Source organism: Chrysemys picta, chromosome 3 (assembly GCF_011386835.1).
Source record: "Chrysemys picta bellii isolate R12L10 chromosome 3, ASM1138683v2, whole genome shotgun sequence".
Lineage (NCBI taxonomy): Eukaryota > Metazoa > Chordata > Testudines > Emydidae > Chrysemys > Chrysemys picta.
The window spans coordinates 178116140-178139837 of record NC_088793.1 but is presented as its reverse complement, the minus strand read 5'-3'; the positions used below and the strand labels follow the sequence as shown (position 1 = coordinate 178139837).

At 44.6% G+C, this 23698-nt stretch overlaps 1 protein-coding gene across 2 annotated transcripts in view; it reads right to left on the bottom strand.

Annotated features, from left to right (window-relative positions):
* PSME4 (proteasome activator subunit 4) overlaps window positions 1–23698 on the bottom strand; it is a 222208-nt gene that overhangs the window by 22913 nt on the left and 175597 nt on the right. For both annotated transcript variants that reach the window (XM_005307349.5, XM_005307350.5), the window contains 3 exons: window positions 23242–23327; window positions 8037–8165; window positions 6058–6213 (listed from right to left, as the gene is read on the bottom strand). In XM_005307349.5, the coding sequence (XP_005307406.2) occupies window positions 6058–6213; window positions 8037–8165; window positions 23242–23327 (371 nt within the window). The remainder of the gene's footprint in view (window positions 1–6057; window positions 6214–8036; window positions 8166–23241; window positions 23328–23698) is intronic.

Below are 23698 nucleotides of genomic sequence, written 5' to 3'. Positions count from 1 at the left end.
GACGACAGGGCACTTCATACTGAAGTGAAAGTATTCAGTGTTTGGTCAACATGACTCAGGTCCAAAGGGGGACCAAGCGCTGCCTCTATAAGGAGGAACTTGATTCTAGTGTCCCTGTCCTTCTTCATTCTGGGTCTGAAGCTCTTGCAAATCCTACAACTCTCCTGAACATGAACCTCCCTTAGACACTTAAGGCAGCTGGAATGCAAGTCACTAACCAACATCGGCTTATGGCAAGACACACAAGCTTGAACCACGGGGACCGAGGCATACCCGGTGCCGGGGAAGGGCTAACCCCGCTAAGCGGGGTCCGCTACTAACTAACTGAAACTGAAGATAAAGAACTATTTATATATAATCAACAAAGTCGACTGTGAGAGGTACTTGCAGGAAAAATGCAAGGACAAGCAGCAGTTCCAGCGACTGTCACAGGCAGTAAGAAGGAACTGAGGGTGTGGCCAGGCCCTATATACCAGCGATATGAGGGCACGACTACAGGAGGCACCAGAGCTGACAAAACGGATACCACTGAGAGAAAAAACTTTCCAGCAGCGGTGTTCGGGGTGAGCATACACCTAATTGGAATGGTCATGAGCAAGCACTTGAAGAAAGAAAATTAATTTTGAGTCTGAAAATTCAGTCCTTTGACCAGATTTGACTCAGGCCTGGTCTACAATACAAACTTAGGTCGACATAAGCTGTGTTAAGTCGATCTAATAATTTATGTCTACACTACCCAGTCCCTTTCGCCGACCTAAGGGGCCCATAAAATCAACTTCTGTGCTCCACCTCTGTGAGAGGCGTAGTGCTTGATTCGACATCCACACGTCGACATGGAGATAGCGTAGACACTGCGTTGTGTAATTTGAATGAATTGGCTTCCAGGAGTTAAAGCCCCAGGAACTTTTGAATTTTCATTTCCTGTTTGATCAGCATGGAGAGATCGTGTGGAGAGCTCCTGGAGACTCAAGGCCGCAAATGCACTTCAGCATGGAGTACACAGGGGATGGTGGATCTTATTGCTGTGTGGGAAGAAGAGTCTGTGCAGGCAGAGCTCTGATCCAGCAGAAGAAACGCTGACATCTATGCCAAGATTGCGCGGAGCATGTGGGAGAAGGGCTACACCAGGGAAATGCAGCAGTACTGCGTGAAAATAAAGGAGCTTCGACAAGCGTACCAGAAGACCAGGGAGACGAACAGTCATTCTGGTTTTTCCCCACAGACATGCTGCTTTTATGAGGAGCTGCACGTGATTCTCAGCAGCGACCCCATCACTACCCCAAAACGCTCCATGGATACCTCCCAGGAGCCCCACGCGACCTCAAGCAACAACGAGGAGGACACTGTTGACAGGGAAGTGGAGGAGGAGGAGAATGTGAGGCAGGCAAGTGGAGGATCTATTCTCTCTGATGGCCAAGAATGTTTTTAACCCTGGAGCCCATTCCTTCACGGGACCAAATGGCAGAGCATAATACCAGGGAAGGCAACTCTGGTGACTACACATTGCCAATCAAACTAGAGGGGTTACATGCTATTATTTTTTATGTTTAATCTGAACAAAAAAGTAGGTGTAGTGGGTATCGGTGGCCACTCCAGCTATGCAGAGAGTGCTCTCTGACAAAGACTGTTTGTGTGCAGAGGGATGGCCCGGGAATCCTCCATGGAGATCTCTAGGAAGCTTTCATGGAGGTACTGTACTCTGCAATCCTTTGCAGAAGGTTTCTGGGAAAGGCTGCCTTATTTCATCCACCACAGTAGGACACTTTCCCACACCACTCCAGTATTAACTCTGCTGGCATCATTGCAGCACACAGCATTGCAGCATAAGGACCAGGTTTGTACCCAGATGATTGCAGCATCTGCTCCCTTGCCACCTCTGTTACCCTCAGGAAAGTGATATCGCATAGGGTCACGGAGGGGAAACGGGGGAAGTTTTCAATGCTAGCCCTTAAGCGCAAACAATTCAACGAGTAATTCACTATCCCTCCTCCCACCCCCTCAGTGAAATCTGGTTCACACAACAATGCTTTCCCAAATGTGCTGTGGTTGTGGTTGGAAGGGATCACCACGTATTGCAAGCAGCATTGGGGGGGAAAAAAGGGTGTGTGTGGTGGCTTCCTGTTTGTCTCCCTTCGCCCCGGTGTCGCTTTTGTAAAAAACAAACTATTTGGGGAGCTTTACACTGGTGCCTGTCCTCAAGCACTATCCAGGTTGCTAAGGGAAAGGAGACTTTTCTCAAGTTCCACCCTGTGATCCCAAGGATGTGTCACAAAAGCAGCTGCACAAGACCTCGCGCCCATTCCTCATGGCCGTACTCACCATGGCTAGAGCAGCAAACCGACTCTTGCAAGAGCTAGCAGTTGTGATTACATTGCGGCTTGCAGTGAAGTGTACTGAGGGGTATTTTTTTTAATAAAAAAAATTAACCTTGCACCAGAAACAATGTATGCCTTGTCAATACTACCCTAGTGCTTTGCATTCCTTGCAGCTGAAACCTTGTCCATTGGCGCATCCTCCACACCATGACAAAGACTTTCCCAGATTACAAGGCAGAAAAAGAAGACTTGGGAGGACATGTTCAATGAGTTAATGCGCACCTCTGAGAGTGACAAGATGGAGCTCAGAGCATGGATGACTACACTGTCTGAGAACCTGGACATGGACAGGGAGGACAGGAGAGCATGCAGGGAACAAGAGTGTGTCACACAGAAAGAGATGCTGCAGATTAAGGAGGAGCAATCAGACATGTTGAGGTTCAAGAAAGGCAGATGGATGCTAGAGTCCCTATGCTGAACTTGCTGCCATCAGCGCCCAGGTCTACATCCTCCTCCCCAAACCGTCCTATGAGGCGGGAGGGGTGGGGAGTTCGGTATCCGTGGCACTCAACACCAGGGGAGGCTACAAGGATCAGAAGGCGCCCATTCCCACACCTTTGATTGTTATTGCAGTGCATCTGTAAGCAAGCTTTCCTTGTTTCTCCCCCCACAGTGTTATCAGCCCTTTTGCCCAGGTTATCTTACTTTTCTTAGCTGTCTCTCTGTGTTTGTGTGCATAATAAAACTTAACGGATTGACGAGAAAAAGCTCTTTCTTCATTCAACACACGGTGGTTGGTGGGGGTGGAGTTTACAGGGGACAAAATGCAATGGATGGGACAGTCTGATAAGAAACAACACAGATACGTGTCACATTACTCTGGCTCATTGCTGAAACTGGTTTTCAAAGCCTCATGGAGACGCAAAGCCCCTCGATGTGCTCTTCTTATTGCCCTGGTGTCTGGCTGCTCAAAATTGGCTGCCAGGCAATCTGCATCAACCCCCACCCCGGCAGAAACTTTTCTCACTTTGTTTCACAGATATTATGGAGCACGTAGCAGGCAGCAATAACAATGGGGAAACTGCTTTCACTGAGGTCTAACTTAGTAAGCAAACAACACCAGTGACCTTTAAATGTCCAAAGGCACATTTGATCACCATTCTGCACTTGTTCAGCCTATGATTGAATCGGTCCTTATCACTGTCCAAGCTGCCTGTGTACGGCTTCATAAGCCATGGGAGTAAGGAGTAGGCGGGATCTCCCAGGATCACGATTGGCATTTCAACATCACCAATGGTTATTTTGCAGTCTGGAAAGAAAGTCTCTGCTTGCAATTTTCTGAACAGATCTGTGTTCCTAAAGATACGTGCGTCATGCACCTTTCCCGACTATCCCATGTTGAAGTCAGTGAAACAACCCGTGATCCACCAGCTCTTGTAACACCATTGAGAAGTCCCCCTTTCACCTCATGTACTCTTTGGGAAGGTGGTCTGGTGCCAACATAGGGATATGCGTTCTGTCTATCACCCCACTGCAGTTAGGGAACCCCATCGTGGAAAAATGATCCACTACATCCTGCATGTTGCCCAGAGTCACTATCTTTCTTAGCAGAAGTCTGTTAATGGCCCTGCAAACTTGGATCACAACAGATCACACGGTAGATTTATCCACTCCAAACTGATGCCCCACTGACTGGTAGCAGTCTGGCATTGCAAGTTTCCACACAGCTATCGCCATTCGCTTCTCCACTGTCAGAGCAACTCTCATTTTAGTATTGCTGTGCTTCAGGGCTGACGAAAGCTCTTCACACAGTTCCTGGAACGTGGCCTTACACAATCAAAAGTTCTGCAGCCACTGCTCATCTTCCCATAGCTGCATAACAATGTGGCCCCACCAGTCAGTGCTTGTTTCCTGGGTCCAGAAATGGCACTCAAGCCTGTCAAGGTGTCGCGTGACTGTCACGAGCAACTGTGAATTGCTCCGCTCTGTGTCTTTCAGCAGGGCTGGTTGCGTGGCATCACACTGCTCCGCATGGTGGCTCCTATATCGGCTATGTAAATACTGCATGATAAGATGCAAGGTGTTTGTAATGCTCACAACCACAGTGTACAACTGAGCAGGGTCTATGCTTATCATGCTATGGCATCTGCGCGGGTAACCCAGGCTTGCGAAAAAGGCTTGGTTTGTTTGCCACTGATTTCAGGGAGGGACGTAAGTGCATCACGGGAGGCTAATGCCTTGTTTCCATAACCAACTGCGCCAATGTTTTGGTCTCATAAGGCATTGCAAGCCCAACCCAAAATTCCACTTAGCTATGTGCACTGTTGGATAGCTACCCACAGTGCAGTGCTCCGTGCGTTGATACAAACCCTGCTAGTGAGGATGCACTCCACCGACACAATGAGCGTAGTGCTGACACGCAAGATCAACTTGCGTAAATCAGAGGCTCGATGTCAACTTAACTTTGTAGTGTAGACATGGCCTCAGTCCGACTATACTTCTGGAAAATCCTAGTAACACTGATAATCTCTCAAAGACACAAAACTAAAAATTACTTCAATAGTGGTGATAAATGGAAGATATTTAAAGTGTATTTCTACTCTGAAAATAAACTTTATAAAAAGGCCATTGTGAAGTTATGTTTCTATATTTCAGTGACTTCCATTTAAAAGTAAAAAAATGTTTTTTCTAACAGTCAGTCCTGCAGACTCAACCTAGAATCTGAGTCAGGCTTGGGTTTTTTGTTTTTGTTTTTTAAATTACTCATGCATCACATCAGTAATAACAGTTCTGCAAGACAAATTCTGCCCTCAGATGTGTGCAACTCCATTATCTTCAAATTATATCTGTGCTACTCTACTGAAGACATTCAGAACTGAGGGCAGAATTTGGTTCTGCAATAGAAACTTACTTCTGATGTATGAGCCTACACAGCGTCCAGTTCACTTACTCATAATACTGCAGAGCCAGGATTGCCAACTTAAGTCAAATGTAGTAAAAACTTACTTTTGTCACTATAGTCAGCTGATGTGAATGAATACACACAGGTACATCAAGGACTCCAGTGGCACCTTAAAGACTAACAGATTTATTTGGGCATAAGCTTCCGTAGGTAAAAAACCTCACTTCTTCAGATGCACGAAAGCTTATGCCCAAATAAATCTGTTAGTCTTTAAGGCGCCACCGGACTCCTTGTTGTTTTTGTGGATACAGACTAACACGGCTACCCCGAAACTACACACAGGAACCACCTGCTGAGTAAAAAAGTGTTATTTTTACACACTCAGATTTTAGAGTAGAAATGCATTTTAAATGTGAAGGCTGAGTTTTCTACTCATACCCATGATGTCCTTAGTACTGTAATGATACTATCTCTGTTCCAATTGTATTTAAAACAGGACAGAAATCATTGTGAGGCTTGTGCCATTTTATTACTGCTAATGAAAAGCCTTCTGGAATAATTTTGTTTTCCTGTTGAAAGTATAATTTTATATAGAATATAATTCTATACAAGTTAGCATTTTTAATATATATTCAAGAAACTAAACAAATGCATTTTCTATTACTGCTAAATATGGAAAACTTTCTTTCTTTGTATGAAGTTACACAGTAAGAGGCAAGAAACTAGATATATATATAAAAATATAAATATAAAAAAATTCAGTTCTGCTTCTTTTATTCACATTCACTGTCTTTCACTGAAAGTCAAAATACATGGGAATAGGTATAACTTCATTTTTACCTCAAGCTGTTCATCTTCCAAAAGTTTTATAACCAACCATCTTATGTCATTGACTGCTTCTTCATTGTTGAGGAAGATAAAGAGGTTATAAAATACCATAGTTTGGAGGTAGGTCAGTATTGTGTACTTAGCATGCCAAGAACTGCTTCTTGCTGTCTGTAAAGCAACAAAGGTTGAACAGTTAGAATTAAAAACAAGGGCATGTAGACAAGCCATTTGATTTATTCTAAATATTGTCATATACCATTACTTAAACCTTTTGTGCTACTGTAGCAAGTTATTCATAAAAGTTGTTTCCCTCCTTATAGTCAGCTTTGTTTTGTTTATGTTCTTTTAGGCTAAATTTCAAAAGCATCTAAATACTTAATATTTGTAGTACTGGATATATAACTGAGAAACTAAACAGATCACTCCTTCTGATTTGTTCATGACCTCAGATACCAGCCTTTTATATGTGGCCAAAAAGGTTAGTTATGCTCAACTTTGCATTGCAATGGTCTGTATAGTGGACTTTAACTATGAAAAAAATGCTTGTTACTGACAAAAGATGTAAGCAATGGGTGAAAGTTGAACTAGTACCACCACTTTGACTGCATCCATTGCTGACACCCATTTTCAGCAAAGGGTGATTTTTCTAGAGTAGATGAAGGTTGAAAGCTTCAAGGAAAAAATCTATTTGCTCAATTTTTTTTTACTTTGTGCATTTGATAGCACTTTGTATACAATCAGTTTCTCCATTTCTCTGTATAGTCTGTTTTCCTTTTCATTTGTTTGGGTCTTTCACAAAGTTATAAGTGGGATAGACATACATTTTAGCAGAAAAATACCATTGTAAAACCACAAAAAATAAGAGGGGGACCCAAGAGAACATGCTGCATTCTGAAACTACATTTCAACTTGTTTTTGAGGTAGAACAGATTTCCAGTTGATGACGTCTAAGACTGCGAGTCTGCCACAGAGGTCCCCAGAGCCCTCCCCAAGCACCAGCAGTGCCCCCAAAGCCCCCCAAGATTAAGTAGGGGTATACAGTACAAGTCATGGACACGTCACGGGGCCGTGAATTTTTGTTTATTACCCGTGACCGGTCCATGACTTTTACTAAAAATACCCATGACTAAATCTTAGCCTTAACTATGTCCCTTTCAAAGTGACATTTTTATTTTAAGTCGACTTGTTACTAAACCCTTACTTATTTTTATCTCTTAAAATAAATTTTACACCCCATCTGGGTCAAATATTTGACAAATGAAAAAAATAAAACTGGGAACAGAGCTTTTTTGTGATAGTATTCTGTTAAAAACAAAATGTTAAACATTCATAACATTCATGTGTTTTCCCCTTACAGGATTTATACTCATTGGAACCTAAATGTAAATTTAATATTTTTCTGCTTAAGATAACTATACTTTCAAACACCGGGTATAATTTTTAGTGAACAAACAATCCTTTCTTTATAAAGAGTTCAATGCTTTATTAGTATGTATTTCTGCTTGGCAAAAACAAAACAAACAAACAAACCTGGAAGCTGATACAAAAGCCAATTTACAAAGTTAATTCTGTTCCAGATTATTGTTCCTGATGACCAAACACTAACACGGAATTTATTACAAAGCAAAAGCAGTCAGCAGTCTCATTAGTGCTGCCTTTTTGGCTGGTGTACAGCGAATTACTGTACTGCAATCAAGAGTTTAACTAAGTACTTAAACATTCATCATGATTTTGGTGATATGTATGCCACTTTAATATAGAAATGAACGAATAAAGTAGTTATACTAGCAACAGTATCACTATACAGACTCAAAGAATATAAGCAACAAATCATTTCAAAAACCGCAGAAGACCTTTGTACATGTAGCACTGTCAGGAAATAAGAAATACTTTGTTTCATAATTGTTAACTCAAGTTACCTTGTATGAATAACAAGCGCAACAGGTTTTAAAGTGATGTGCATTCATTTAAACAATGTAGATCAGACTCACTTGTTTTAGCACCTGGAGTACCAAAGGCACTTGTTGAGGATATAGCAATCCCTGAGACATTAGTGATAAACACATCTTAGCATCTCTTTTGAGTTCATCATAGCTATTGTCATTTTCTACTGGTGCAATCTACAAAAGAAGAAGAAAACAGGAAGAATTAAATATTTGTTGCTAAAAAAAAATCCTGAAAGAAAGAAAAAAAATTAAAACTTCTTTGCATGAAATTAATACGTTATCCAAGGGGGAAAATATTTGTTTTAATAACTCAGTAGTAAAGATTAAAACTGGGTCAGTCATCAAGGGTCCTATTTACTTCAGTGTGTGTCTAGGAAAGTTTAAAATTTCTATATTTTAACATGTACAATTTATCTACCTATAAATGCTCAAGTGGTCTAAATTTGTTAAGTAAGATAAATGAGTGTCTTTAAGGTGTTAGGCAAAAGTTTGAAAAAATGTTTTTAACATTCCAAGGAAGGATATAAAGTAGATGGCTGTTTAACAGAGAGTTTTCCATACCCAACTAAGTTTCTCTTTCATATCCTCTAAGTCAGTCCAGACACTTGGGTATAATTCCGCCCTGCCAGTAGATAATCACACAAGAACTTTTTGTTCAGATCACCACCGGTATAAGAAGGGTTTGCTAGCCCACAGAGGTCAGCTGTTGCTGTCTCCAGCAGTAGAGAAGTCCTTTGCGGGTTGATAGAGGAAAGATGAGGAAAAATGGACCTGAGACTACAGAACTCTCTCAGTCTGGGTCACCCACAGTGTGTGGTTTTCCCTTTTAGGCTGTCTTCTGAGAGGTTCAACATGTCCTACTCTCACCTCTGGGAACTCAAACTCCTCAGATACCAGGCTGTTTCCCTCAGAGGCTCTCTCCTTTTCCTTTGTACAAGGTTTGGAATGAAAATAATGGCTGAATTTGAAAACTGCTGGTTGCAGTACCATTGGCAAAACAACAGATGCACTAATAATTCATTTGATTGAGAAAAGATGACAATGTTTTAAAGGTTGTTCTTACACGTGGAGGAGATCTTTCATTGAAGATCTCTGACACAGAAGAAGTTATTCACCTTGTGCAGTAACGAAGATTCTTCGAGATGTGTGTCCTTATGGGTGCTCCACTGTAGGTGTGTCTGCGTCCCTGCATTGCTGATTGGAGAACTTTGGTTGCAGTATCCATTGGGTGTGCTGCGCCACAAGCTAGCCAGCATGTAGGGGGTAACTGTCCTCAGTTCCTTCTTTACCATGGAGTCATAACGAGAACTCCGAAGCAGAGGGGAGAAGGGCGGGTTGTGGAGCACCCATAGGGACACACATCTTCGAAGAACCATCATTACTGCACCAGGTGAGTAACTTCTTCAAGTAGTGTCCCTATGGGTGCTCCAGTGCAGGTGACTCCTGAGCAGTACCCCTTTTCGAGGGCTGGGACTTCAGAGTGGGGTCAGTTAGAGTTGACAAGTACCGTGGAGCCAAACATGGCATCAGAGGCAGAATCCAAAGTGATTGCATAGTGTTCTGCAAGGTGTGGCCTGACGTCCATGTCTCTGCTCTACAGATGTCTGAGACAGGGACATCCTTGAAAAAAGCAACAAATGAGGAGATCGATCTTGTGGAATATGTCCGGATCGTGCGTGTGCGAGATTACGAATTTGGTAGCACTGTCTGATGCAATTCGAGACCCACTTACAGAGTCTTTTGGCTGATCCTGCTGAGCTCTTGGATCTTTCCACCACAGAGAGGAAAAGTCATGGGGATTTCCTGAAGGCTTTGTAGAATGCTAGAGCTCTCCTAACATCTAAGTTACTTAGTATAGCCTCCCTTATTGTCTTGGTGAGGCTTGCAGTAGATGATTGTAAGGTGGATTGACTGATTCATGTGAAAAGGGGAGGTTACCTTAGGGATGAATTTTGGATGTGGCCTGAGTGTAAGCTTGTCTGGAAAGAATACTGTGTAGGGGGGATGCGCCATCAAAGCTGCTATCTCCCTTATTCTTCTAACTGAGGTAACCGCTATCAGGAAGGCTGTTTTCACTGATAGGTACATTAGCGAACAGGTGGCTGTGACGAGTTTGATAACAGAAACCCCCTTGGGACTGTCACCTGATATGCTGAGACTACCTCTGAGCCCATTTTCGCTGCCAGTTTGGGCCTCCAGAACCCTGCCTTGCTGAGCTAGACACGCCAGTCTGCTCCAACACAGACCCAGGGTATGAATCACACACGCCAAAGGTGCAGACTTAATTGAAAACAGCTTAAGAAGTGCTCCTGTCTCCAGCACCCGGACCCCCAGCTCCCAATGGGATCCAAACCCCAAATGAATCTGTTTTACTCTGTATAAAGCTTATACAGGGTAAACTCAAATTGTCCGCCCTCTATAACACTGATAGCGAGATATGCACAGCTGTTTGCTCCCCCAGGTATTACTTACTTATTCTGGGTTAATTAATAAGCAAAAGTGATTTTATTAAGTATAAAAAGTAGGATTGAAGTGGTTCCAAGAAATACAGATAGAACAAAGTAAGTTACCAAGCAAAATAAAACAAAACATGTAAGTCTAAGCCTAATACATTAAAAAACTGATTACAGATAAAATCTCACCCTCAGAGATGTTCCAATAAGCTTCTTTAACAGACTGGACTCCTTCCTAGTCTGGGCCCAATCCTTTCCCCTGGTACAGTTCTTGTTAGCTCCAGCTCAGGTGATAACTAGGGAATTTCTCATGACTTGAACCTCCTTTGTTCTGTTCCACCCCTTTATATAACTTTGGCACAAGTCGGGAATCTTTTGTCTCTCTCGGTCCCCACCCCTCCTTCTAAATGGAAAAGCACCAGCTTTAAGATGGATTCCAGTACCAGGTGACATGGTCACATGTCCTGAGAGACCCCAAGCCTTCATGGCTCCTGGCCTGACTCACAGGAAGGCTTGCAAGTAAACAGAGCTATCAAGATTCCAAACCACCATTAATGGCCCACACTTTGCATAATTACAATAGGACCTCAGAGTTATAGTTCATATTTGTAGTTTCAGATATAAGAAGGATACATTTATACAATTAGAATGATAACATTCAGTAGATTATAAGCTTTGTAATGATACCTCACAAGAGACTTTTTGCATGAAGCATATTCTAGTTACATTATATTCACACACATTAGCATATTTTCATAAAATCATATGGAGTGCAACGTCACACAATGGCGATGGGTTCAAAGGGGGGCCTAGTCAGCCCTTTCAGTACCAGGTTTAGGTCCCAAGAGGGGGTAGGAGTCGAGATTGAGGGAAGAAGTTTATTATACCCTTAAGGAACTTTTTAGTGGTTGGGTGCGATTGGGTACCCTTCTATGCGTTGTTGAAAAGCTGTGAAAGCTGCTAGATGGACCCTAAGAGAGCTTAGGGACAATACTGACTTTAAGGGTCATGTGGAGGACTTTCTACTGTGTATTAGAACCTCTTGTACTTCCTTTGAGCATCAACTTTCTAGATGCTGGAACCATGCAGGAGCCATGCTCTGAGGCAGAGAATCCCAAAGTAGAGATGTAGGGTATACCCTTTATCTTGCGAGAGGAGATGTAAAATGGTTGGAAGGGAGATTGGAAGGCACATCGCGAGCTGTGTCAGGTAAGGTACCAAGGTCTGTCTTAGCCAAGTAGGAGTAATCAGAAACTTAGTCCCTTTGGCAGTAGAGGAAATAGAGGCAAGGCATAAAGAAAGTCCTTGTCCCAGGGGACAAGGGCATCACCCAGAGAGTGCTGGCCCTTGAGCAGTAGTGTGGCCACTTCTTGTTCAAGCTCTGTGGATGGTGTTACCCATCATGTGAAAAAGTGATTGAGTACTGATGGATGCATCTCCCACTTGTGATCGTGCATGAATTTGCAACTGAAGTCATCCGCTATTGAGTTCTGTGTGCCCAGGAGGGAAACCATGGACAAGGTGATGTTGTGAGAGATGCACCAATTCCATAATTTCATTGCTTCTGTGCATAGGGAGGGTGACCTGGCCCCTCCCCGGCAAATGTAGTACATGCAGACTATGTTGTCTATTAGGATCTTTGTATGTGATCCTGTTATCAGCGAGAGGAAATAGGTGAAGGCATTCCTGACCGCTCTCAGTTTGAGGTGACTGATGTGTAGAGATATCTCCACAGGTGACCATTAGCTGAGTGATGCATCGATGGTAAGGAGCAATGATGGTGACCTCTGTGTGAAGGGGATTCCTTCGCATACATTGGCTAGGTTCTTCTACCAGTCCAAGGAGTTTTTGATCATGGTAGGTAGTGACAGGGGCTTGTCCAGACTGTCTTTGTTCAGCCTGTAAACTGAACTGAATCATAGTTGGAGGCATTGCATGTGGAGTCTGGCATACAGTATCACAACCGTGCCCACTGCCATATGCCCCAACAGTTGGAAGCAGAGTCTGGCTGGTACTGGAGGACTGCATTGAGTTGTGTCTATGAGTGAGACCAGGGATAGGAACCTGTGTTGAAGTAGGAAGGTTGGCCTGTAGAGCATCCAGGTCGATCCCCATGAATTCCAGGTGTTGCACTGGCATGAGGGTCAACTTCTGGTTGTTGATCTGAAAGCCCAGTTCTGTAAACAAATGTATAGTGGTGTTGATGGCTCAACGAGCCTCCTGGAGCGATCGGGTTCTGAGAAGACAATCGTCCAGGTAAGGATAGATCATTATCCCTTGTGAACATACATGAGCGGCTACCATTGAGAGAACTTAGAAAACAGGGACCGATGAGAGTCTGAAGGGGAGGACTCTGTATTGGTAATGGCGTATCCCACAGTGAATCTGAGAAATCGTCTGTGAGACAGTACTATTGAAATGTGAAAGTAGACGTCCTGTAGATGAAGTCCTGAAAACCAGTCTCCCTGTTCCAGAGATGGAATGATCATCGATAAGGTGACCATCTTGAACTTCTGAGCTTTGAAGACTTGTTGAAAGCTCTGAGGTCCAGTATGGGTCTCCAACCTCCCTCCCTTTGGGGTATTAGGAAGTAACAAGAATAGAACCCCTGGCCTTGTAGATGTGTGGAACTGGTTCTATAGCTCCTAACTGGAAGAGTCAATCTATCTCCTGTTGCAGCAGACTCTCATGAGAAAGGTCCCTGAAGAGTGACAGGGTAGAGTGTTGTAGAGGGGGTAGAAAGGTGAAGTGGATAGAGTACCTGGATTGGACGACCTCTAGGACCCATCTGTTGAACATTATGCGTTTCCAGGCACTTTGGAACCCTGACAAATGATGGCCAAATGGGTGCATGGCCATAGACAGTAGTGGGGGGTGGTCTTGTGGTGCCTCGACCTGCCCATCAAAAGTGGTGCTGAGAGGCAGGGGCTGGGTTGAAGATTGTGGACCAGACGGCTTATGTTTTGGGAATTTTCCCTTTTTTCTTTGTGGTTCATAATGGTGCTGTGATGGGAATTGAGATGAATAAGGTCTGTGTTGGGACTGGGGGCTAAAAGATCTCTTTTGTCCCAGCATGTAGAGTCTCAGCAACCTGAGGGTGGCCCTGGAATCCTTTAAGGTGTGGAGGGAGCTGTGATGAGACAGGCTGCCATGTCGGCGGCATTGAGGGCCAACTGCAGTGATGTTTTTGTCACCAGTTGTGACTCCTGAATGATGGCCTTGAAGGATTCCCGATGACTCTCTGGCAACTTATCAATAAAGTCATTCAGTTTATTGTAATTTGTGTAATCGTATTTTGCCATGAATGCCTGGTAAGTGGCAATATGAAACTGTAAAGTGGCCGAGGAAAAAACGGTTACCTACCTTTTTGTAACTGTTGTCCTTCGAGATGTGTTGCTCATGTCCATTCCATTCTAGATGTGTGCTCACCCATAGTCACAGCTGTCGGAGACTTTTGCCTGAGCGGTATTCGTAGGGTCAGCTGTGATGCCCTCTGGAGTGCCACGCTCATGCGTCAGTATATCAGCTGCTGATGGTCCTTCGCCCTCTTAGTTCCCTCTTGCCGGCAACTCTGACAGAGGGGGCAGGAGGGCGGGTAATGGAATGGACATGAGCAACACATCTCAAAGAACAACAGTTACGAAAAGGTGGGTAACCATTTTTTCTGCTTGGAGTGCTTGCTCATATTGATTCCATTTCAGGTGACTCACAAGCAGTATCCTCGGAGGTGGGCTTGGAGTTCACAGATGTGCGATTTGTAATACTACTCTACTGAAGTCGGTGTCATCTCGGGCTTGCTGGGTAAGCGCATAGTGAGATGTGAACTTGTGACTGGACAACCAGGTGGCAGCCCTGTAGATATCAATTGGCAAATGGGCCTGGAAGGCCGTCGCCGAGGCTTGCGCTGTAGATGAGTGGGTGATTAGAATCGCTGGTGGAGGCACTTTTGCCTGATCATAGCAAAATCGGTTTGGTCTTTTCGATGTAGAAAGATAGCGCTCACCTGATGTCCAGGGAGTGCAACCTACATTCCTCCTCAGACTTATGAGGCTTTGGGAAGAAAACTAGCAAAAATATGTCCCGGCTCGTGTGAAACCACCTTGGGCAGGAAAGCCGGATGAGGCTGCAGCTGGACCTTGTCCTTGAAAATTACCATATAGGGCTGCTCCGAGGTAAGTGTCCTAATCTCGGAGACCCTTCGGGCAGAAGTTATTGCCACTAGGAATGTCACCTTCCAGGAGAGTAGAAGAAGGGAACAGGATGCCAAGAGCTTGAAGAGAGCTCTCATGAACTGCATGGGCACCAGATTCAGGTCCCACCAAGGGACGGGGTTCTGGACCTGAGGGTAGAGTTGCTCCAGACCTTTCAAGAAATGGACAGTTATGTTATAAGCGAAGACCGACCTGCCCTGGAATGGAGGGTGAAAGGCTGATATGGTGGCCAAGAGGACCTTAACTGATGAAAGGGATAAGCCCTGGAGCTTGAGATGCATAAGGTAGTCCAAGATTGCCTGTAGAGAGGTCTGTTCAGGCCTAACCATTGGGCCTAGGCCCAGCAAGTGAAACATTTCCATTTGGCCAGGTAGGTTGCTCTAGTGGAGGGCTTTCTACTATCCAGTAGGCCCTACTGGACGCGGGTCGAGCACTCCTGCTCTTTAGCATTCAACCATGCAGCAACCAAGCTGTTAGGTACAGCGCTGCTAGATTCGGGTGCAGGAGCCTGCCGTGATTCTGGAATAGGAGATCCAGCCAGAGGGGCAGCTGCAGCGGGATCATTACCGACAGATCCATCAGCGTGCTGAACCAGTGTTGGCGAGGCCAAGCCCGGGCTATCAGAATAACTTTGGCGTCCTGCTTGATCTTCATGAGGACTCTGTGGGAAAGCGTACATCAGAGCCCCCAACCACGGGAGTAAGAAGGCGTCCAACACCGAGCTGTGGGGTCCCATGCAGAGCGGATAAAGCACACGACCAATATGGTTGCAAGCTGAATCTGAATTTTGTTTATTACAAGCCTTCTTTTATAGTTTTTCTCAACATTACATAACCCAATTAGGCTATAATCACACATCTACGGATTGGACAAGAAGGAGAATCATGTGTTTATCACATGTATAGCCCCACACCGATTGGTTCAACTGTTCCTTACATAAGGCCATGATTTATTACCTTGTTTACCTCATCTTATATAATCCCTAGACCACCAGGGGGCCTTACATAAGGCCATGATTTATTGCCTTGTTTACCTCATCTTATATAATCCCTAGACCACCAGGGGGGGCCTTACATAAGGCCATGATTTATTACCTTGCAAGTGTCCCATCGTGACCCTTACCTCCTCATGGAACTTTCCATTCGGTTGGTGTTGGGATGATACATCCCCACACCGAGCCCCTATCGATCCCCTGAAATGAGCAGAACAGGTGGGATTTCCTGTTCTGGTGAGTTGCGAATAAATCCACCTGGGGAAATCTCCACTTTCGGAAGATCCTGCTGACCGTTTCGGGGTGGAGTGACCATTCGTGGCGAGATGAAAAGGCTCTGCTGAGGTGATCTGCTAATATGTTCCTGGTACAGGGGAGGTTTGCTGCCACAAGATGAATGGCATGCTGCACACAGAAGTCCCAGAGCCAGAGGGCTTCCTGGCAAAGGGCTGACGACCTGGCTCTCCTGTGCTTGTTGATATAAAACATCATAACGGTGTTGTCTGTCAGGACTTGAACCTTGTAAGTGGGACTGAAAAGCCTGACAGGCCAAGCGAACTGCTCTGAGCTCCCTGACATTTATGTGAAGGGAGTGGTTGACTCCCAACCAGTGGCCTTGTGTACTGAGCTTGTCCAGGTGGGCTCCCCAGCCCAGGTCTGAAGTGTTGGAAACCAGAGTTAGCGATGGGGACGGGGCAGGGGTCCGAAGCCAGGAACTGCGCCTCATGATCACTGCTGAGGTTACCACCTGGTTGCCAAATCGACTGCATCCCAGGCCATTGAGGGGGGGGGGGGGGGGACACCGATCTGCTGTTGTACCCTCCTCAACAAGGGCCCCGAATTCTTGGGACACATCCTGGGGCATGGAGTCCTTAAACCTATGGAGTGAGTCTGATAAATTAAAGCTATATCTCCCCAAAAGAGCCTAGTGGTTTGTGACTCTGAACTCGAGACTGGCCGTTGAATAAATTTTTCTCTCGAAAAGGTCCAGTCTCTTGGTCTCCTTATTTTTGGGGGTGGAACTAGATTGCCCTTACTTGTCTTTCACGTTGGCCGCAAAAACAACCAATGACCAAAGGGGCGGGTGAGTGTACAAGTATTCGAACCCCTTCGCTGGGATAAAATACTTCTGTTCAGCCCTCTTGTAAGTGGGTGGCTCTGGAGAACAGCGGTCTTTACTCGCCTTCTGGGAGGCTCTCCTGGCTGGCTTGCCCTCGAAGGGAGCCTTTGCCAGGTCCATCGCCCCCTCTGGTGCTGGCTGTGTTGGGAGAGTCCTTTGCTATCTGGGCACTGGGAGGATGTTGACTCCGCCAGAAGTCTGGGTCCCCTAGTGCTCCACAGAGTTGGTGGCGGATCCCTGGGGGGGGGGGGGGGGGGCGATATGAGGTCCCCGTGGATCTGGTGTGGGCAGGCAGCCCGAACACGACCCTTTACCCAATGCCCCTTGGTCCTTCTTGCTTGGCGCCAGGTCCCGCTTTTTAGACTTATTTTGGGGCACCGATGAAGGGAAGTGGTGCTGGATAGAGCCTGGTGTGTGTGTGTGTGTGTGGGGGGGGGGTGCACTACGCACCAAGGCCGAAGTGCTGGGAGTTTCATCTGGCTGGGATGGCTCCAAGGCTGGGAAGAGAGCAGCCTCCATGAGGAGGGCCCTCAAACGAATGTCACGCTCGTGTGTCCTGGGACGAAAGTTCTTACAGATATGACACTTTTCTTTTACGTGGGATTCCCCCAGGCACTTCAGACAGCTGCCATGTGAGTCACTAACAGGCATAGGCCTATTACAGTCAGCGCAGGGCTTAAAACCCGGCGACTGGGGCATGCCCCGCCTGGACAAGGTCCCTACTGGGACCTTAACTTCCTAACTATAGTACATAATAGCTACTTACTAACTAACTATAGTAAACAAAACTATTTACAGCTGTAACCCACGAAGTCGGAAAGGTAAAGAAATTGCTGACCATTTTACGAGGCAAGGGAGAGAGGCGCTCTGACCAACCACCACAGGCGGTAAGAAGGAACTGAGAGGGCGTAGGGCTGGTGGCGCCTGATATACCGATGCATGAGCGCGGCACTCCAGAGGGCGCCACAGCCAATTCTACAGATACCGCTAAGACAAAAGTCTCCAACAACTGTGCACGTAGGCGCGCACACACCTAGAATGGAATTGACATGAGCAAGCACTCGAAGAAGAATACGCCTTCCTGCTAAAGAGATCGAGGAGCTTCCAGTCCCTGTCATAGGGTATTGCCCTGGAATTGTGTTGTCTGCCACAAGAGATTACGGCATCCACCATGATGGAATTGGGTGGCAGGTGAGAGAAAAAGAACTCTGGTTCCTTTGTGAGGACATATTTCTTGTCCGCACTTTTGCAAGTCGGGGCTACCGATGCCAGGGTTTGCCACACAGTTTTAGCCAGGTCTAAAATGGCTTCATTGATTGGGAGGGCGCTCTTCAAGGAGGATGAAGAGTGGAAGATACTGATGAGCTGATGGTGTCTTTGACCTCCTCCAGCGGTATGTGGGGGGTATCCGCTACTCTTTTTGCCAGCTCCAAGAACAGATGGAAGTTGTCTGCCATGTACAGTGGTGAAGGCATGACCGCTTCGTCTGGGAAAGAGGAGGACATGGCTGTAGGCGTTACTTTCTCCTCTGTGTCCCCTTCTTGTTCCTGTGTTTCCCGAGGCTCTGAGGCCCTTGAAGCTGTGGCCGAAGGAGCGTGCCTGGAGGATTTTTGGGCAATGCTTGTGTGACGTTGTGCAGTCTATATGGTTTTATAAAAACTTGATAAGTCAATATAATGTAACTGAGATAGTTTTAGAGAAAATACGGTAATAAGTGAATGTAACGTAACTGGGATATGCCTCATGCAAAAGGTCTCTTGTAAGGTATCATTACAAAGTTTATAATCTACTGAGTATGATCATCTGATTTGTATAAATGTACCACTCTTGTATTTAAAACTAGAAATATAAAATGTAACTCTGAGGGCCTATTGTAATTGTGTAAAGTGTGGACCATTAATGATGGTTTGGAATCTTGATGACTCCCATTGTCTGCAGATGGCTGTATTTACCTGTGAGTCTTCCTGTATATGTGTGTGCTGGCAAGTGAGTAATGAAGTCTTGCAGTGACATGTGATCATGTCACCTGAACTGGAATCCATCTTTAACCTGGTGCTTTTCCAGTGAGGGGGGGTGGAAAACCAGAGAGACAAAGAGTTCCCGCCTTATGCAAAAGATATATAAAGGGGGGAAGAGAACAGAGAGAGAGAGGAGCCATCATGAAGAATCCCCTAGCTACCACCTGAGCTGCAACAAGAGCTGTACCAGGGGAAAGAATTGTGCCCAGGCCTGGAAGGTGTCCAGTCTGAGAAAAAACTTACTGAAGCATCTCTGAGGGTGAGATTATCTATATTCAGTTTGATTAGGCATAGATTTGCGCATTTTATGTTATTTTGCTTGGTGACTTACTTTGTTCTGTCTGTTACTACTTTGAACCACTTAAATCCTACTGTCTGTATTTAATAAAATCACTTTCTATTTAGTAATTCACTCAGAGTATGTATTAATACCTGGGGGAGCAAACAACTGTGCATATCTCTCTATCAGTGTTATAGAGGGCGAACAATTTATGAGTTTGCCCTGCATAAACTTTATGCAGGGTAAAACGGATTTATCTGGGTTTAGACCCCATTGGGAGTTGGGCATCTGAGTGCTAAAGACAAGCACACTACTGTGAGCTGTTTTCGGGTAAACTTGCAGCTTTGGGGACAAGTGATTCAGACCCTGGATCTGTGTCTGGAGCCAAACAGGAGTGTCTGGCTCAGCAAGACAGGGTGCTGGAGTCCTGAGCTGGCAGGGAAAACAGAAGCAGGGGTAGTCTTTGCACATCGGGTGGCAGCTCCCAAGGGGGTTTCTGTGATCCAACCCGTCACAGCTTGAAGCTCATGAGGCAGGCAGTTGTGCTTCCCAAAGGGCCCAGTATGGCCATTTTGGTGGCATGGGGCCTGGTGGAGGTGCACATTGGTGGCCGTACCAAGATGGTGGTAGTGTCATCTGTGGGTACATTCCTGGATCCTGTTGATAGTGGGTCTCATATGGAACTTGGGAGGAGTACTGTGAAACCCTCAGGCTAATTATCCAACCCCTCACTTGACAGTGGAGGGACATGGCATGATTGTGGGGATATGTCCCATGCTCGGCAAAGGCTCAGCCTTGTGACATTGGTACAGAGGGGCATAGAATTGGGTGCCTGTATCATTCCCAGGTCACTGACCTGGGGAAATTCTGCTGGAACCTATCGTCCCGATGTCGGTATAGATGGAGACCTCATTTGTACCTGTCTTCCTGGTGCTGTGTGGGTTGTTGTCGCTGGTGGTACCAATGTTGACTTGTGTACCAGGAGCATCTTCCTAGGATGTTTGCCCTTGACGGTATCGAAGATTCGGTTCCTGTGCCCAAACGGTTCATGGGCCTGTCAGCAGTACTGGATAATGATGGTCACCATGAGGCATGGGTGCTGGATTGTGGTATTGGTGCCGGTGGTGCCAAGGATACTGAGCGAGATGGCGAATGCTTTCAGCTATTCCTAGGCTCGCTGAGGGGACGTTCCACTCTCTTTTTTGACTTGTGAGAGGAGTCCCCAGTCTGTTTCTTTGTCCCATTATCTTTCAAAGTCAAAGGTTAAGGGAAAGAATCACGCCTGCCGGAAGGTAGGGGTCAGAGAGTTGCCTCCATAAAGATAATTTTTGGGCAAAGCTCTCTGTCCTTGTGGGACCTCTGCCAGAGCTTCTGGCAGAGGGAACGCTTTTGTTGGATATGGTCCTCACTGAGGCAACAGATGCACTGGGAGTGCTTGTCCGCAACCGGGACTGCCTCACTGTAAGTATGGCACTTCTTTAAGCCCAGAGAGCTTGGCATAGCCTTGTCCAGAGGGGTCCCCAACACCGGGGGTTGACAAAAGAACAAAGTCCTTTCTTCTTCTTTTAGGCAATGGCCAAATAAACAGTAGATGGAGGAAAAGAAACAAAAGAAGCTTCAAAGGAAGCTAAAAATTATCAATTGTAAAAGAGTTAATGATCCACAAATGGAGAGCTAAAGCTCTGTCTCTAGCCGGGGCAGTTGAGAAGGAAAGGAGGACTGTTAGCCCCTGAGCTCTGGCTAGCCTTGTGGCACAGTATGAGGTGAGGCAACACATGTGCTGGCCCAATACACACTGCTACCAAAGTTCTCTGATCAGCAGTGCAGGGACGCAGACACATCTACAGTGGAGAACCCATAGGGACACTACTCGAAGAACTCCAGGGCTAGTATTGAGTTACAAGAAAAGTTAAACTGGAAATATTAGCAATATATTTTTGTATCAGTAACCCTTTGGCGTGTTTTGGGGACATATGCTATTTTTAGATAACTAGCTGATCTGACATATTATTAAAGTAAGAATGACTCTTCCCTCAAAGGTAACCTGTACTGTAAACTGAAATGGATGCTATTCTGCCTGGCTAAGTTCTTATGATGGGCCGATATAGAACACAAGGGATCCTGAACTCCCAGTTGATTAAATGAAATGTGAGCGAGAGTATGTGGTTTTAAAAAAGGTACAAACTGACAAAATTTGTAACAAAGGATTAAAGTAACAAAAAGTTTGCCTAAGCAAAGTTTCAAATTTTTTCCACTGCCGTAGAACTACAGTAGCCTTTGATCATAATGTAAATTTTTAAAAAGACTCTGTCTAATTTACATTCAGTATGTTGGAATTAATGATGAATCCCTCGTGAATTCTAAATTAAATGAAATTTGCTGTTCTTTTTCATAGCCTTAACAGTTGTGAAAAAGCAACACGTTGTTGCTTTTTGTGAAGAAATTGTTTTCTATGAATTGAATTTGATCTTAATATAACTATAGGGGCTGTTTCCACCACTGGAGAGAAAAAACCATGATGATAGTGATATTCCAAGTCTAAAAGGTACTTGTGTCTATTCATAGTGACTTATGTCTCCAGAGTTAGGACAGAAAATTCTGTTTGATTTGGGGATGTGCAGAAGAAAGAGGGAAAAGGGAACAATTAATAAACCAAGCCACACTTAACTGAGAAAGAAATCAGGTTGCAAATCTGTATTCTTATGATTCAGGATAAGAGCTACTCACTACAGAGAATTACAGACAGGCTGAACAGTATAATCTAGAGAAAGCCTGCTAAGAAAATAAGGTTCCTTACATCAACTTCACATTTTAGGCCGAAAGGCCAACTGCTGTGAAAATCAAGCTGTCCCATTCTATGCAGTGGTGGTGAAATGAGCTGTCTCAACTTATGGATGGTAGAAGGACTACAGGAGCCCACCAAGACCTACAGAATAATTCCATCTTTGAAAAAGTAAGATTCTCATACCTGCTAACACTATGGTCTTGGAGTAATGGCAGAAAAAAACAGTTTAAGTGACTACACTCTGTAAACTTTTAGAACACTGCAGCTAAACAGCACTGCATAAAGAGTTTCTGAAGTATGAAACTGAATAGTGGTCTGCTGGACACTGCACTACCATCATAGGACCTAATCACATCAGCCACACCATCAGGTGCTCGTTCACCTGCACATCTACCAACGTGATATATGCCATCATGTGCCAGCAATGCCCCTCTGCCATATACATTGGCCAAACTGGACAGTCTCTACGCAAAAGAATAAATGGACACAAATCTGACATCAGGAATCATAACATTCAAAAACCAGTGGGAGAACGCTTCAACTTCTCTAACCACTCAGTGACAGACTTGAAGGTGGCAATTTTGCAACAAAAAAACTTCAAAAACAGACTCCAAAGAGAGACTGCTGAACTTGAATTAATATGCAAATTAGATACAATTAACTTAGGTTTGAACAGAGACTGGGAATGCTGTGGGTCATTACACTAATTGAATCTATTTCCCCATGTTACGTATCCTCACACCTTCTATGGCTCATCTTGATCATCACTTCAAAAGTTTTTTTTCTCCTGTTGATGATAGCTCATCTCAATTGATTGGCCTCTTACAGTTGGTATGGCTACTTCCACCTTTTCATGTTCTCTGTATGTATAAATATCTTCTTGCTGTATGTTCCAGTCTATGCATCCGATGAAGTGAGCTATAGCCCACGAAAGCTTATGCTCAAATAAATTTGTTAGTCTCGAAGGTGCCACAAGTACTCCTGTTCTATTTGCACTACTTCCTTTACCAAGCGTCCCCATAACGTCAGAAACTCTGGCCAAGTTCTGCCTGTTCATTGTAAGAGCATACACCTGAAAAATATCTGCATCTCTCTGCCACTCTCTTGGCATTTTGAAACAGCTCAGGATTCCTCCATATAAGATCAGTCATATATTTCTATGTGCAAGAATGGGAGGATGTATCAGAAAAAGGCTAGACCAATGGTTCATAAGTTTCACACATAAGCAAAGGAGGATGTTAGGGCAGAATTTGGCCATCCATATATATGCATAGTTTTCTATTTTAAAAAACATTTTAAAAAATCAATTGTAACATTGCTTTTTATTCATGTATTTTTATAACCTGTTTTTAAACCAAATGTGACTAAAAGCTCAGTAATTAAAATGGGTACCTTAAAAAACAAAGGTAAGAGTTGGAGTTGTTCTGTGACAGCTGTGGAGAAGGACCGACCTGCACTTGCCATCAACCACTTCAAGACTGTTTATAAAAAGATAGAAATACTTATTGAATAATAAGGTCAACAAGCAAAATGACAAATATATGGGCCAAATTCACTACTGGCATATCCCACCAGATTTCCACTGAGGTCAGTGAAGTTGCAACAACAGTAAGTTTGGCCCTGTGTTCTTATGTTAGAGCCCGTGAGTTTTCATTAGAATAATTATTATTCAAGATATTGTCATGTAACTTGGACTAAGTTATATATTAACACAGTCCAATCTACAAGAGGTGCAGACACCTCTTTAGTATAAAGCAAATGTAACAAAGGCACATTGTAAGTAAGCCATTTGCAGCACTCAATCATAATTCTGCGCAGCCAAATATATTGTCTGTTTTCACAAGTTAAA